This window comes from Hylobates moloch, unplaced genomic scaffold (genome assembly GCF_009828535.3).
Source record: "Hylobates moloch isolate HMO894 unplaced genomic scaffold, HMol_V3 SCAFFOLD_17, whole genome shotgun sequence".
NCBI lineage: Eukaryota > Metazoa > Chordata > Mammalia > Primates > Hylobatidae > Hylobates > Hylobates moloch.
In genome coordinates this window covers 24,411,093-24,429,228 of record NW_026652292.1, presented here as the reverse complement: position 1 = coordinate 24,429,228, position 18,136 = coordinate 24,411,093, and the positions used below count along the sequence as shown (strand labels likewise).

At 34.2% G+C, this 18,136-nt stretch overlaps 1 protein-coding gene across 2 annotated transcripts in view; it reads left to right on the top strand.

The window, feature by feature from the left end:
* The window catches only part of CDH9 (cadherin 9), a 167,336-nt gene that overhangs the window by 96,646 nt on the left and 52,554 nt on the right, over positions 1–18,136 (top strand). Inside the window, exon 1 of one of the 2 annotated variants that reach the window (XM_058430253.1) lies at positions 3,749–3,808. The exons of the other annotated variant lie outside the window; for it this stretch is intronic. Coding sequence (XP_058286236.1) covers positions 3,785–3,808 — 24 coding nt within the window. The 5' untranslated portion in view covers positions 3,749–3,784. Of the gene's footprint in view, positions 1–3,748; positions 3,809–18,136 lie in introns of those variants that run through there. 2 annotated transcript variants of the gene reach the window in all.

Below are 18,136 nucleotides of genomic sequence, written 5' to 3'. Positions count from 1 at the left end.
GCTTTTGTTGCCATTGCTTTTGGTGTTTTAGACATGAAGTCCTTGCCCACGCCTATGTCCTGAATGGTATTGCCTAGGTTTTCTTCCAGGGTTTTTATGGTTTTAGGTCTAACATGTAAGTCTTTAATCCATCTTTAATTAATTTTTGTATAAGATGTAAGGAAGGAAGGCACTATTAAATAATATAAGTTAAGAGAAAGTAAGATTACATGAGATTAGTTTCTTGTCGGTGTTGGAAACGGAGCTGAAATGCATATTTTTGGAAATACAAGTAAAAGAAAAAACAGAGAAATCAGGATTTAAAAATACTGACATATTTGAATATGCAAGTGTCCAATAATTTCAAAGGAACAGCTAATAATAAATTATCTTTTTATTTTGCTTTATTTATTTATTTATTTTGTGAGACAGTGTCTCACTCTGTCAGGCTGGAGTGCAGTGGCAGGATCATGGCTGACTGTAGTCTTGACTTCCTGGGCTCAAGCAATCCTCCTGTCTCAGGATCCTGAGTAGCTGGAACTACAGGCATGTGCCACTATGCCCAGCTAATGTTTTAAAAAGTTTGGGGGGAAACGGGGTCTTCTATGTTTCCCAGGCTGATCTCAAACTCCTGGACTCAAGCGATCCTCTTGCCCCAGACTCCCAAAGTGCTGGGATTACAGGCATGAAATTCTGCCCAGCTAAGTTATCCTTTTTAGAGACAAGATATTTTGGAAAGCCATTTGATTTTCCTCAAAATAGAACTATCTCTATAGAAAAGAGTCAAGGATAAAAATAAAATAAAAGATAGATATAAAGTAAAAAAAATAAAGATACGAAATGGAAAATCAGTGAGATATAGCAGGAATCCAAAGAAATAAAAAATGTGATTACATTGGAGGAAGTAAAGAGCAGCATTCACAGAGGAAAAATCAAATCCAAAAACATGAATTAGTGAATGAGAAGAAAAAATGTACCATAATACGGACTAAAAATAATCACGAGCAAAGCAAAAATAACAGGAAACGTGGTAGAATGATCAATAAGAATGAGAGAATGCAATTGTTGTGAATTAGAATAATTAGAAATATAATAATCAAATGTCATAGGCTGAATTTAATGTAAACATAACCAAAGAGCAGTTTTAATCACACTCTAATTTACTGAATGTATGTTATATAATAGAAACTGAGCTAAGACTTTGCAAACATTATCTCATGTAAACTTTAAATAACACTGATGTAATTAGCATTACTTAATTGTCACTTGAATGGGATTTAATTGTCTCTTGGAGGCATATGTTTTAGAAAGTATGCTTGTGTATCATGCATCATCTGTTATCTTCCTGCCATCACCTTCCCACTTCCATGTCTGAGTCAATTTCCAACAACACTTGCTACGATTTTGCATCCATTTATTCAGGTTCACAGCCTCAATTGAAGTATCTGCCTTTAAACAGCCTTAGCCCTTTGAAATATTTGTCTAGTATAATCCTGATATATTCTCTTTTCACCAGGCCACATTGCCCTCTGGAGCCTCATGAGATTCCTGAGTTAGAGTTTTTTTTTTTTTTTTTTTTTTTTTGAGACTGAGTCTCACTCTGTCGCCCAGACAGGAATGCAGTGGCATGATCTCAGCTCACCACAACCCCCGCCTCCCGGGTTCAAGCGATTCTCCTGCCTCAGCCTCCTGAGTACCTGGAATTATAGGCATGTGCCATCACGTCTGGCTAATTTTGTATTTTTTTAGTAGAGGCGGGGTTTTTCTATGTTGGTCAGGCTGGTCTCAAACTCCCGAACTCAGGTGATCTGCCCGCCTCGGCCTCCCAAAGTGCTGGGATTACAGGCATGATCCACTGTGCCCGGGCCCTGAGTTAGCTATTTTCCCCAGTGATGTGTGGTTGGGATATGAGGTGTCTACGAGAAGAGTTGAAAGATCAAGGTTTTTTGTGTGCATTTTTGGTTTTTGTTTGTTTCACTTTGTTTTCTTACAGTATCTGGGCAAAATTTTATGCTAGTATTGGCAGGAAGGTAACTTCATTCCATCCCATAGAACTCTGCTTATTTGGTCTTGTCCCATATAACAGGATAATTAATTAATGTGACCTTTAAAATTGTATTTCTTCATTACTGTCCACAATTTTCACTGGCAGCAGGGACTTCTAGATATAAGGGACACATCCTTTGCATTACAATTACTGAAAACAAAACAGAAACAGAAAGTCAAAATCTTGGTCAGATTTTGAAACATCAAGATATGTGCAAAACATGTGGTTTTAGAGTAACTTTGCAAAAGTCTCCAAAGAGATCATTTATATGAGGTTATGTAGCCAAGTGAGTCTATGTAACTGGTTAAACCAGACATAAGGCGTGTATCTACAGGATCCTAAACAGTATAAACAAAATGACTCACGATGCCACCCAGGGAGTTTAGAACTTTCAACAGCATATTATGAATCAGTTGCTTGCTTATCTCATCCAGTCTTGGCCAAAAGTCAGTACCAAACTTTCGTGCATCCTGGGAATAAGCATAGAATTATCACAGTCCAGTTTAAGGTAACTGCTGTAAGCAAGTACTACGGTTTAAATGTCCTCTTCGGAACTGATGTTGAAACTTAACCTCACTGTGGCGTTACTGAAATGTGGGGCCTTTAAGAGGGGATTAAATCATGAGGGCTGTGACCTCATAAATGGATTAACCCATTTATGGATTAAGAGGTTGATATGGTTTGGCTGTGTCCCCACCCAAATCTCATCTTGAATTGTAGGTCCCACAATCCCCACGTGTTGTGGGAGGGACCCAGTGGGAGGTAATTGAATCGAGGGGGCAGTTACTGCCATGCTGCTGTTCTTGTGATACTGAGTGAGTTCTCAGGAGATCTGATGGTTTTATAAGAGGCTTTTTCCCTTTTGCTCAACACTTCTTGCTGCCACCATGTGAATACGGATGTGTTTGCTTCCCCTTCCACCATGATTGTGTTTCCTGAGGCCTCCCCAGCCTTGCTGAACTGTGAGTCAATTAAACCTCTTTCCTTAATAAATTGCCCAATCTTGAGTATGTCTTTATAAGCAACGTGAAGAGGTTATCACAGGAGGGGAACTGGTGGCTTAATAAGAAGAGAGATCTTAGCTAGCACCTTAGCATGCATAGCCCCCTTGCCATGTGATGCCCTGTGCCACTCTGCAGAGAGTTCCCATGGCAAGAAGGCTCTCATCAGATGTGCCCTCTGCACCTTGGACTTCCCAGCCTCCATAACTGTAAGAAATAAATTTCTATTCTTTGTAAATTACCCAGTTTCCTTGACTGTTATAAGCAAGAGAAAACAGCAAGTGTGGGACAGTAAAATTATTCATAGACTATCTAGTCGTTCAAAGCTATTTTTCCTTTCCCCATATCTGCTGATCACTACCCAAGCACACAACATTACCTGCTCTGTGAAAGATTTGGAGATACTGTAACAGTTTCTGTTGCAGGGACTTTTCCATCAACTTTGGTTTCGGGACTTGTCCTCAGCATACTGAACTCCCAGAAAACTTCAGAGTTTAGAAAGGACAAGAGGAGCATATCCTACTCTCCATCCCTAACCGTGATAGGCAATAGTCTGGTTCATATTTTCTGTGTCACAATGACAGGGAGCAGCTGAGTGGAAAAATCTGTATGGGATGACAGAGACACCAACTCCCTGAGGTGTGACCAGCACAATGCTGTCATCCCGAAAGGGCATAGAAAACAAGCAGATGTTTCCTCATGGTTTCAAAGAGCCTGGAAGTTCTCTCCTATGGAAAAATTACCTCCAGCTGAGTAAATGACCCTTGATGATATAGCAAATGTATGCCTATATAGAAAGCTTCAAAAACAATCTGCATTCATCTCATGGAACAGTAATATGTTCCCAGAATCTGGTGGACTGATTATTCATCATTGTTTATATCTAGCAAGAGTCACTCCCTGACAATCCAATGATGTGGCATTAATTCTGATTTAAAACTGAGCAATCCTAAGTTGTTTGAAGCTGTCTGAAAGTGACTAGTATAAGAAAGTGTGTTTATGTGAGTTGGTGGAAGACATTCATTCATTTTCTCTTTCAATGATTATTTATTAGTCCCATACTCTGTGCTAAGCACAATTTGAGTTCTGTGAAAACCCTATCTATTACATCAGCTTCAGCCTGGATAAGTTTATTCTCAGTTAACACGCTATGGGAGGTAGAAAATACTGCCTCTCTCAAATGTTTCTGAATTAGTTTTACTAAGCAAGCAAGGTGCCCTTGGTTTTTAAATACAAATTAATTTCCTACAGTAATATTTTCAGGTTAGTTGTTCTTACCAGTTTAATTGTACCTCGTTTTTCAACATCAATTCCACTATTCTATGTTGTTTGTCTTATTTCAGATCTCTCATGATTTAACATATATGTAGACAATGGCTCTGCTCCCTGTTAGTGTCTGAACAGAAGAAATGTTTTTGTCACTGAAAAAGCAATAATTCCTGGATATCTACTAGGGTGTTATTGGATATTTCCTTAATAAAAGAGGCATTTGGGCTTGGGCCAGGTCCTAAAAACCGCATATCAAATGTCATCACTTTTATAACCTTTTGGTAGGATCTTCTAATGACAGCTTTAACAATTGTGAATCTCCTGGCCCTGCATATTCTTCAAATGTCTAGTTTTTTATAATGCGTACCTTTAATCAATTTTGCATTATTTTAAATAGATAGCTCCTTTTTAACTACTACTACAGGATCCTAGGAATCTTTTCAGGGAATGTGAAGCAAGTTAAAGCCTCTGAAAACCTTCAAGGCTTTTGCCAGTGTCTTTCTTCAACTTTTAGAAAACATACATTACATCATGTTCTAGGAATTATGCCATCCATCCTATATATACTCTCATTTTTTACTAGGTAATTTGTCAAAAAAAAACAAAAAACCAAAAAAACTCCTCCCAGCTACTTATTTTTTTTTTTTTTTTTTTTTTGTGACTGAGTCTCGCTCTGTCGCCCAGGCTAGCATGCAGTGGTGCAATCTTGGCTCACTGCAACCTCTGCCTCTTGGGTTCAGACTATTCTCCTGCCTCAGTCTCCTAAGTAGCTGGGATTACAGGCATGCACCACCATGCCTGGATAATTTTTTTTTGCATTTTTATTAACAGTAGAGACAGGGTTTCTTCATTTGGCCAGGCTGGTCTCAAACTCCTTGTCTAAAGTGATCCAGTTGCCTCAGCCTCCCAAAGTCCTGGGATTACAGGGTGAGCCACCATGCCTGGCCATGTATGTTTTTTACAAATTAGTTTTACTTTTATTTCTTCTACTTCATGATAGGGAAAAAGCCATGCATGCATGCCTAAACAATTCTCTATGGTATATTATTGTTCTTATTTTAATAAAACATAATTAGGACAAACATCTTCATAAATATACTTAGAGGTATATGTTTTTTATATTTTCTAAGTAGAAAAAAACTGCAGTGGGATAATTATGCCAAAAGTATACATATTTAATTTAAAGGAAATCATCATTTGCTTGTTGCATTTTTTGAACAAATTCACACATCGATTAGGAGTTAATATTTCTATTATTGCTTCCCAACATCATCTATAATCATTATTTTGTCACTGTAAATTTGAGAATATATATATTTATTAACAGTAGAGACAGTATATATACATATGTAAAAATATATATGTATATATACTTTTCTAAACTTTTGGTAACCAGTTAAAATAAGTATTTTTTTCTTATTTGTTATTTATAATTTATTTTGTGAAATGCAATTACCTTCTGAATCCAGTTTTCAATTAGTGTTTGCTTTTGTATTTAAGTATAAGTGCTCATTTCATATTAACAATACTAGTTTATACATATATTAAAACAATTTTACCAGTTCGTATTTTTTGCATTATTTTTTGACATTTTTCAGATTCCAGCTGAAATTTATAATAGATTAAGTTTAAAAATAATCATTAGACTTTATTTAAGAAAGTGATAATGGGAGAATCGACATATTTACAATATTAAGCATTTCCTTGCAATAACTTGGTGAAATTATTCCTCTATTTAAATTATTTATGTCACATCCTGAAGTTATAATATTTTATTGATATAAATCCTGCAAATTTATTGAAATTTCACACAATATTTTAAATTGTTGTTGTTACTATTTCTCTTCATTTTATTTTCTGTAGTCACTGCTGTAGTCAAGGAAAACTAGTATCATCTGAGTTACTCTTATAATTTTTTTCTGTTCTTGAACTTTATATAATTGGAATCATACAAGACGCACATTTATACATTTGACTTTTGTAGTCGATAATATATTTCAGAACATACAAGTTGCTGAATATACCAGTGTTTTATTTTTTAATTGCTGAGAAGTATCTGGTTGCATGAATAGATCCCAATTTGTTGATCAATTCCCCTGTTGGTTATTGGGCTATCATAAATAAAATTTGAATGAATAATTTTATACCTGTATTTGAAGAGAGCATTGACATATATGTGAAAATGCCACAGAATGCATTCACTCTGTCTTAGGTTAGGTGTATAATTAATTTGATTCAAAATTGCCAAACAGTTTATTAGAAAAGTAAAATAATTTATACTTCAAATTACAGTATTTTGCACACCTGATTTTTAAAAATTTAGTTAACTATAGCTTTTCTATAATATATATAGTATCCTATCCTGACATTTCCACCTACATTTTACTAAAGCGTAATGTGTTGAGCAAGATTTTAAGGTTTTTGAATATACAAGCGTCTAATTTTGTGAAATGCCTTTTTTTTTTTTTTTTTACCTATTTTGTATTGGTTCATTCTGCTCATTGATTTATAATATATATGTAAATATATATATAATAGATAATGAGTTCTTTTTAAAATATACTCTCTAAATATTTTATTCCAGCCTATGGCTTTATTTTTCACCTTTTTACATTGATTTTTTTTGTAACTATGCATTTTTGTTTGTTTTGAATTAATAGATTTTTATTTTTAGAGTTTTAGGTTTACAGAAAAATTAAGCAGGAAATACAAAGAGTTTCTATATCCCCCCTCTACACCTTGCCCCCAGTAGAACTTTTCATATTATAAATATCTTGCATTATCATGGTACATTTTTTACAATGATATACCAATATTACTATGTTATTATTGACTAAAGGGTGTAGCTTACATCAGGGTTCATTTTTGTGTGCTTTGGGCAGTTCAATGGGTTTCCCAAATGGATAATGTCTTGCATCCACCATTTTGGTATTATACAGACTAACTTCACTGCCTAAAAATTCCCCTGTGCCCCATCTATTCCTCTCTCCCTAACTCCTCCTGAAGTCCTGGCAATCACTGAACATTGTACTTGCTTCATAGTTTTGCGTTTCCCAGATGTCAGATAATTAGAATCCTATGGTGTATAGTCTTTTTCAGACTAGCTTCTTTCTCTTAGCAACATGAATTTAATGTCCTTCTATGTCTTTTTGTAGATTGACAGCTCATTTTTTATTACTGAATAATGTTGCATTATAGGGATGTACCATGATTTGTTTATTACTTCAATTATTGAGGGACATCTTGTTTGATTCCAGTTATGCGTAAAGTTGCTATACATATTCATGCAACAGGTTTTTCAACCAGGTAATATAATTGGTAGATCATATGCTGCGACTGTTTAGCTTTGTAGGAAACTCACAAACTGTCCACCAACGTAACTTGAGTATTTTATTAAAGCATTTTACCAGTAATGACTGAATTCTCATTGCTCCAAATCCTTACAGGCATTTAATGTTGTCAGTGCTTTGGACTTTATGCATTCTGATAGGGGTGTAGTGCTGTCTCATTGTGTAGTTTGTCATTCACTAGTGAAATATGATGTTGCACATTTTTCATATGCTTATTTGCCATGTGTGTCTTCTTTCGTGAGGTGTCTGTTCAGATCTTTAGCCATTTTCTAATCGGGCTATTTATTTTCTTAAGAGTTCTTTGTATATTTTGGATACAAGTCTTTTGCCACATATGTGTTTGGCTAACATTTTATTTTTCAGTGTGTGGCTTTTCTTTATATTACCCTACCACTATCTTTCACTAAGTAGATGGTTTTAACTTCAATGAAGTTCAATTTATCAATTTTTCTTTCATGGATCATTCTTTTGGTGTTGAACCTAAAAAATATTTCAAACCAGAGTGACATACTCTCTCCTATGTTATTGCCTGAAAGTTTATACATTACATTTTACTTTTAGGTCTATGATCTAAAAACACATTTTGAGTGGTGTGTGTGTGTGTGTGTGTGTGCGTGTGTGTGTGTGAAGGCTATAAGGTCTATATTAATTTTTCAATGCAGATGCCCAGTGTCCAGAATAATTTGTTGAAAAGACTGTCTTTTCTTGTTTGTGAGAGATCAGTTGACTATATTTGTTTGAGTGTATTTCTGGGATCTCTATTCTGTTTCATTGATCTATTTGCTTACTTATTCACCAATACTACACTGTCTTGATTACTGTATTTTTATAGTAAGTCTTTACTTTGAGTAATGTCAATCATATAACTTTCATTTTCTCCATACTATGTTGGCTATTCTGAATTTTTTGCCTTTTCATGGAAACATTAGATGTAGTTACCTTTGCTTTAACTTTGACTGGAATTGCATTGAACCCATAGATCAAGTTGGAAAGACTTTAAAATACTGAGTGGTCCTATTCAGCAATATGGAATATTTATTCAATTTCCATTTATTTAGTTTCTTGATTTCTTCCATCAGAAGTTTTATACTTGTACATATATTGTTACATTTATACCTAAGTATTTTATTTTTTTGGCATTAATGTAGATAATTTTGTCTTTTTAATTACAATCCCAAGTGGTAATTGCTATAGAAATATACTGAATTTTGTATATTTTTAAAATTTTTGTTTCAATAGCTTGCAGATACAGGCGGTTTTGGCTACAAGCGTAAGTTCTTTAGTGGTGATTTCTGAGATTTTGGTGTACCCATCACTCTAGCAGTGTACACTAAACCCAATATGTACACTTTTTTCTCCCACCCCCCCACCCTTCCCCACCAAATCCTCAAAGTCCATTATATCATTCTCACGCCTTTGCATCCGTATAGCTTAGCCCCTACTTATGAATGAAAATATATGATATTTGGTTTTCCATCCCATTATTTGGCCTTTCCATAATGGTCTCCAGCTGTATTCAAGTTACTGTGAAAGACATTATTTCATTCCTTGTCATGGCTGAGTAGTATTCCATGGTATATATATGCCACATTTTCTTTATTCACTTGTTGATTGATAGGCACTTAGGTTGGTTCCATAGTTTTGCAATTGTAAATGGTGCTGCTATAAACATGCATGTGCATGTGTCCATTTCATATAATGACTTCTTTTTCATTGTTTAGATTCCCAGTAGTGGGATTGCTGGATCCAATGGTAGTTCTACTTTTAGTTCTTTAAGGGATCTTCATACTGTTTTCCATAGTGGTTGTACTGGTTTACATTCCCTCCAGCAGTTTAAAAGTATTCCCTGTTCACCACATCTCCACCAACATCTATTATTGTTTAACTTTTTAGTTGTGGCCATTCTTGCAGAAGTAAACTAGTATCTCATTGTGGTTTTAATTTGCATTTCGGTGATTAGATCCAGAAGTTTGTTGTTTTGGATACTTTGAGATTTTGTACAGGAACAATCATATTATATGTGTACAAAGAGAGTTTTATTTCTTCCTTCACAATCTGTGTACTTATTATTTTCCTTTCTTGTGTTATGGCATTAGGTCGGATGTCTAGTAATATGTTGAATAGGAGTGATTAAGAGAGTACATTCTTGCCTTGTTTCTCATGTTAGGGGTAAAGCATCTAGATTTTCACTATTAAGTATATCGGCTGTACAAATTTTTGTAGATGTCCTTTGTCATCATTTAGAAAATATTCTCCTTTATTTTTAGCTTGCTCTTGCTAGCTTTTTATCATGAATATATTTTGGAAACTGTTAAGTACTTTTTCTAAGTCTATTTCTATGATCATATGACTTTTTTTTAGCCTCTTGATATGACAGATTACCTAATTCACTTCTGAGTGTTCAATCAGTCTTGTATACCTGGAATAACCCCCACTTGGTCATGTTATAATTATTTGTATACACTGTTGGATTATATTTGATAATTATTTTGAGAATTTTTATATCCATGTTCATGAGAGACACTGGTCTGTGTTTTTTCAGTATCTTTGTTTTATTTTTGTATTAGGGTAATTATGGCCTCCTATAGTTAAGATGTGCTCCTCTGCTTCTACTTTCTGAAACAGATTTTAGATAATTGGTAGCAATTCTTTCTTAAATGTTGGATAGAATTCACCAGTGCAGCCATCTGGGCTGGGTGCTTTCACTTTTTTAAGGATATTAATTGTTAATTCATTTTCTCTATAAGCATATATAGACTAGTTCTCTTGATGTAACGGTGGTAGATGATGGCATTTAATGAATTGGTTCATTTCATCTAAGTTCTCAAATTTGTGGGCATAGAATGGCTTGGATATAGCTTGTTTGACTACACCAAGTCTCATGTTGAAATTTGATCCCCATGGTTGGAGGTGGGGCCTGGTGGGAGGTGATTAGATCAAGGGGCTGGCCCCTCACTAATGACTTGGTGCTATTCTCCCAGGAGTGAATGAGTTCTATTTTTTTTTTTTTTTTTTTTTTGAGATGGGTCTTGTTCTGTAGCTCAGGCTAGAGTGCAGTGGCACAATCACAGTTCACTATAGCCTCAATTTCCCAGGCTCAAGCAATCCTCCCACCTCATCCTCCCTAGTATCTGGGACTACAGGTGCACACCACAATGCCTGGTTAATTTTTGTAATTATTGTAGAGATGGAGTCTCATGATGTTGTTTAGGCTGGTCACAAACTCATGGGGTCAAGACATCTGCCTGCCTCAGCCTCCTAAAATGTTGGGATTACTGGTTGGAGTAACCACACCTGGCCTTGAGTTCTTATTCTTAGTTCCATCAAGAACTGGTTGTTGAAAAGAACCTGGCACCTTTCTCCCCTCTCTCTTTCTTCCTTTCTTGTCGTACAATGCCTGCTCTCCTTTGCTTTCTGCCATTAGTGGTAGCCATTTGAGGCCCTCATCAGATGCAGATGCTGGCACCATGCTTCTTATACAACCTGAAGAACTTTGAGCCAAAGAAACCACTTTTCTTTATAAATTACTGGGGTTCAGGAATTCCTTTATAGCAACACAAAAGGACTAAGGCAGAATTGTTTGTAATATTTATTTGCTATCCTGTGTTCATGGGATTAGTCGTGATATCTAATAGTAGTAACATGTGTCTTTTCTCTTTTTATCTTATTATTGTATTTTATTTTATTTGGACGGAGTCTTGCTCTGTCGCCTGGCTTGATCTCAGCTCACTGCAACCTCTGCCTCCCAGGTCCAGGTTCAAGCGATTCTCCTGCCTCAGCCTCCCAGGTAGCTGGGACTACAGATGCGTGCCACCACACCCAGCTAATTTTTGTATTTTTAGTAGAGTCGGGGTTTCACCGTGTTGGCCTGGATGGTCTCAATCTCTTGACCTCATGATCCACCCGCCTCAGCCTCCCAAAGTGCTGGAATTACAGGCTTGAGCCAGCGCGCCCTGCTTTCTTTTTTTTTTTAGTTAGCCTGGCTAGAGTTTTATCCATGTTATTTGTATTTCCAGTTTTTAGTTTCATTGATTCCTTTTATGATCTCTTATTGTCAATTTCATTGACTTCTTTCCCTTTTTGCTGTTTATTTTTTTTGGACTTAACAAAAAAAAAAATTTTCATGGTTCTAGAGGGTGGAAGTCCAAGATCAAAGCGTCAGCAAAGCTGGATTTACCTCAATGTAATTTACTCATCTTTTGTAGTTTCCCAAGGTGAAATTTTACACCATGAATTTTATATTATTTTCTTTTGTAATACATTTATGGAATTATGTAAAATCATACATATTTATTAATTATATATTTATATTTAAGTTAAATATAAATATATTTATATTTTTAAAATTATATTTATATAATGTAAATATAATTATAAATATAAATAATACATGTTAATATAATATATTTATAAATAATATATCTAAATTTTTGTCTATATAATTATATGTGCAATACATATAATACTCTAAAGCAAACACCAAATATTTTAAATTATAATTAATTTGCTTAGAGTTGAAAGGAAATGGAATCATAGAGAAAGCTCAATTATACCTAGACAAGGCAGGAAAAAATTGGAAACTAACATAAAGACTGAACAAGACAAATAATCAGGGACATTAATAGAAAATACTTACAAATATGGTGGATATGAATCCAATAAGGCAATGATTTATTTAAATATGAATAGTCTAAATATACAAATGACAGAAATAGAGTGTATTTAAAATTCAAGACTCAACAATATGCTGTCTTCAATAAACACACTTTAAATATAAAGTCAAATCTAGATTAAAGAGATAGAGCAAGACATTCCCAACCTAACTCTAATCAAAGAAAATAGAACAAGGAAAATTATCATAGATAAGTTGGAACATTACATAATGATAAGAAGATTGGTCCTTTGGGAAAACAACAGTTCTTAACATGCATACACTTATCAGAATACCATCAAAATTGTTTTTTTTTGATGAGTAGATCTTAATTTTGAAGACATTGCAAATATTTTGGTTTTTTTCTTTATTGTTAATGCATACTGGAGTTTGTATGAAAAATATTTGTTGCTTTTCATACCATTACATTCAGGTCTTTTTTCTCAGATTACTCTTTTTGTCCATTAAATTTGTAAAAAAATAATTATTTTTGAAAGATATTTTTACTGAACAAATCTGCCTTCTAGTATTTCTGATATGAAGTCAAGTGTCTCTCTTGTTCTGTTTTCTGAGCATATGTTTATTCCTTGGATGCTTTTAAGATTTTTTTGACAACAGAATCAAATTAGAAACCAACAATAAAAAATATAATGATATTTAAATATTTGAAAAGTAATAACACTTCTAAATAATCACTGATGTTATGAAGAATTTAGAAAATACAAATATTTTATCTAAAACTTTAGCTTTTATCAATTTGGCTATATTGGGCCTATGCTTACATTTATTTGTAATTATCTTGGTTGAAATTCCCTGAACATAGATGTGAGGATTGACCTTCTAACTTGAAACAGGTCACCATTATCTCTTTTTAAAAAATTCTTCTGCGCCGTACTCTTTTCTCTATTTTCTGATTGCAAATTTTCATATATTCTTGGAAGTCTAATTACATGCATGTCTGTTAATTCCCATGTCTGAGTTGACTGCACTTCTGCTTCCATTGGCATACCACACACACATACAGACACACACATACTTCATATACATATATTTCATATCACACATTCTTCTGGTACTTCCTAAGTGTAGTAATTTTTATATTACTATATTCTGTACATTTTCATGATACAATGCCCTTCCAAGTCTTGATTTTAAGCTTTGTTTAAGTGGGTCTATTTTAGCTTGAATTTTTTTCTTATGATGTACTCTTTACTCATGCAATGCAGGTTTTATTTCTAATGCATGATTTTTGTCAAATCTTATCTTAATGTTCACAATGTTTATTTGAGTCTAGACCATTCTGGTGTGTCAAAACTTTCACGTCTTTTTGTATTTTATACCCTCTGAAATTATTTGTTAAAATTTCAGGCATACCGTTCATGCACAGTTTATGATTCCAATACAAATGTTAACAAAACTCTTACAAAGATGTCTTGATTGGGCTCTTCTCTGTGGCTCTTTTCCCTTTGTACTCTGCCCAACCAACTGGTTCCATAATAGCAGCCCTGAACTCTGATCTGTTTCCTCCTCACAGCAGGATTTCCAATCTCTGCACACACTCTACTTCCCTGCAGTAAAATTCTTGTCCAGACAGAACGCTAGAGGGAATGTATACCTTGTCATATTGCTTCTTTTCTGCTGTCCAATTTCTAAAAACAGTGAATTTACGTATTTTGTCCAGGTTTGTGGTAGTTTACTATGAGAACTCAAGTACAGGTAATGCATATTAGCCTAAACTGAAAATCTGTATAATATGTATTATAGTGGAAATACATTACATAGAAGTAGTATTATAATTGGTTTTCTTTTATATTAAAACCACAAAATAATATGCTAATTATGAAGCTAACATCTAATATGAGCTGGCTTAAAGATACAAGATAATTTATCTAAAATAAATAAAGAAATACATTTATGGCTGAAGTGAAACACACTATTCTAAAACATGTCTTGGAAATGTATTTTATCATTATTGTATAATAATGATTAAAATTATTCTATGGTTTTCCTAATTAAAATTGCACAAGAAGTTAGAAAATTTAAAATTTGTTTAAGAAAAGTTAAGAATAGCTGATGATAAGAGTTGGGCAGTTTGTCATACCTTTGCAATTAATAACAGTTTAAACAAGAAGTAAAATGACTGTTACATCACTACCACCATGATGTTAGTAAACATATCCATCACAGCTCTATGCATATGTCCAACTGATCAAATTACATTTCCCCCTTGAACAACATGGGTTCATATGCAGATTTTTTTCAACCAAACATGGATGAAAAATAGAATGTTTGCAAGATGTGAAACCCAAATATATGAAGGGCCAACTTTTCACATATGTGACTTCCATAGGGCCAACTGCATGATTAGACTATGCTGCAATTTTAGCATATATAGAGCCCTGGAACCAATCATCCATCTATACAAAGGGACAATTTTATATACATTAAACATGTGCAGTTTTTATTGGCTATCAATTATATCTCCATAAACTTATAACAAACAAAAAGATAAAACCAACATCCGAAGCAAACCTTACTCTTAATTTTTTAAAAAACTTGATTGGGAAATAATTTGTCCTAATTAAAAAAATATTTTTATATAATTATTTTGGATTTCTTATATTTATGTAGGTACATAATGGGTGTATATATTTATGGGGCACATGAGATATTTTGATACAGGCATACAATGCATAATAATCACATCGGGGTAAATGGCATGTCCACTACCTTAAGCTTTTATGCTTTCTCTGTGTTATAAACAATCCAATTATACTCTTTTAGTTATTTTTAAATGTGCAATAAATTATTTTTGACAATCCTTGTTGTGCTATCAAACACTAGATCTTACTCATTCCCCCAACTATATTTTTGTACCCATTAACCACTCCCCTTCTCCCCATTCGATACTAAACTTCCCAGCCTCTGGTAACCATCGTTCTACTCTCTGTCTCCATGAACACAATTGTTTTAATTTATAGATCCCACAAATAAATGAGAGTATTTAAAGTTGGTCTCTCTGTGCCTGGCTCATTCCACTTAACGTAATGACCTCCAGTTCCACCTGTGTTTTTGAAATGACAGAATCTCACTATTTTTTGTAGCTGAGTAGTACTCCATTGTGTACATGTACCTCATTTTCTTTATCCATTTGTCTGTTGATGAACACTTAGGTTGCTTCTAAATCTTGGCTATGGTGAATAGTGTCTCAGTTAAACATGAGAATGCAGATGTCTCTTCAACATACTGTTTTCCTTTATCTTGGCTATGTATGTATCTGTGGGATTGCCGAATCATATGCTAGCTCCATTTCTAGTTTTTTGAAGAACTTCTAAACTGCTTTCCACAGTGTTTGTACTAATTTACATTCCTGCCAACAATATACAGGTGTGTTTTTCCTGATATCCTCACCAGCATCTGTTATTGTTTGTCTTTTGGATAAAAGCCATTTAAACTGGAATTAGATGATATCTCATTGTAGGTTTGATTTGCATTTCTCTGATGATCAATGATGTTGAACACATTTTCATATATGTTTTCCATTTGCATTTCTTCTTTTGAAAATGTTGATTGAGATATTTTGTCCATTTTAAAATAGAATACTTAGATTTTCTTTCTTACGGAGTTGTTTGAGCTTATTATATATTCAGTTATTAATCCCTTGTCAGATGAATAGTTTGCATTTTTTCTCATTCTTTAAGTTGTCTCTTTGCTTTGTTGATTGTTTCTTTTGCTGCACAGATGCTTTTTTAACTTGATATAGTCCAATTCGTCCATTTTTGCTTTTGTTGCCTGTGCTTATGGGGTATTGCTTAACTAATTTTTGCCCAAACCAATGTCCTGGAGAGGTTATCAAATGTTTTCTTTTAGCAGTTTCCTAACTTGAAATCTTAGATTTAGGTTTTTAGTTCATCTTGATTTAATTTTTGTGTATGGTGAGAGATAGGAGTCTAGTTTCATTCTTCTTTATATGGCTATCCAGTTTTCCCAACATTATTTATTGAAAAGGCTGTCCTTTCCTCAGCATATATTCTTGGTACTTTTGTTGAAAATGAGTTCTCTGCAGATGTATGGATTTATTTCTGGGTTCTCCATTCTGTTCAATTGGTCTATGTCTGTTTTTACACCAGTACGAAGCTATTCTGGTTACTGTAACTCTGTGGTATAATTTGAAGTCAGGTAATGTGATTCCTACAGTTTGGTTCTTTGTGCTTAGGATAGCTTTGGCTACTCTAGGTCTTCTGTGGTTCCATAAAAATTTTAAGATTCTTTTTCTATTCTTAAGAAGAATGTCACTGGTATTTACATTGGGATTACATTGACTCTGTGTATTGCTTTGAGTAGTGTGGATATTTTAACAATATTGATCCTTCCGAACTATGAACATAAAAGTCTTTCTATTTTATTGCATCCTCTCCTTTCTTGCATTAATGTTTTATAGGTTTTATTGTAGAGATCTCTCACTTCTTTAGTGAAGTAAACTCTTACGTATTTTATTGTATTTGTAGCTATTGTAAATGGGATAAGTTTCTTCATTTCTTTTTTAGATTGCTTACTGTTGGAATATAAAAATGTTACTTTTTTTTGTATGTTGATTTTGTATCCTGCAAATTTACTGAATTGGTTTTATTAGTTTTAACAGGTTTTTGGTGGGGTCTTTAGATTTTTCAAAATATAAGATTATATCATCTAAAAACATGTATAATTTAACTTAAGTTACAGAAAGTGAAAAAGGAGTTTATTCTTCACAGCATTCTGTGAATCTGATTTTGATAGAGTCAACTGTTTGCTTCTGCCGTAGGGTGATGACAGCCACTAACTTGAGGAGCAGGGGTAAACAGTGCCCTTGACATAAATGTTTGTGCTGTGGGGGCCACTAATAAGAGAAGTAGGGGTGATGTTTTCAGACAGTGTCGTGGAATTATAAGGAGTCCATTAATTCAATGTCCAGGCATTTAAATCATGCTTTGTTAGATATAAGTTTATTTTACTGTGAAATGCAAACTCTTTAAGGGCAGAGTCCATATCTAATTTGTTCAACACTTTATACTTAAAACCCAGCAGAGAATCTAGTGCAAAATCCTAAGAACTAGCTTGCACAGAATGCTTAACTAAAAAGCTTCTGTATAGCCAAAGAAACTACCATGACAGTGAACAAGCAACCTACAGAATGGGAGAAAATATTTGCAATCTCCCCATCTGACAAAGGGCTAATATCCAGAATCTACAAAGAACTTAAACAAATTTACAAGAAAAAATCAAACAACCCCATCCAAAAGTGGGCAAAGGATATGAACAGACACTTCTCAAAAGAAGACATTTATGCAGCCAACAAACACACGAAAAAATGATCATCATCACTGGTCATCAGAGAAATGCAAATCAAAACCACGAGATACCATCTCACACCAGTTAGAATGGCAATCATTAAAAAGTCAGGAAACAACAGATGCTGGAGAGGATGTGGAGAAATAGGAACGCTTTTACACTGTTGGTGGGAGTGTAAATTTGTTCAACCATTGTGGAAGACAATGTGGCAATTCCTCAAGGATCTAGAACTGGAAATACCATTTGACCCAGTGATACCATTACCTGATATATGCCCAAAGGATTATAAATCATGCTACTACAAAGACATGTGCACACATATGTTTATTGTGGCACTATTCACAATAGCAAAGACCTGGCACCAACCCACATGTCCATCTGTGATAGACTGGATTAAGAAAAGGTGACACATATACACCATGGAATATTATGCAGCCATAAAAAATGATGAGTACATGTCCTTTGCAGGGACATGAATGAAACTGAAAACCATTGTTCTCAGCAAACTATC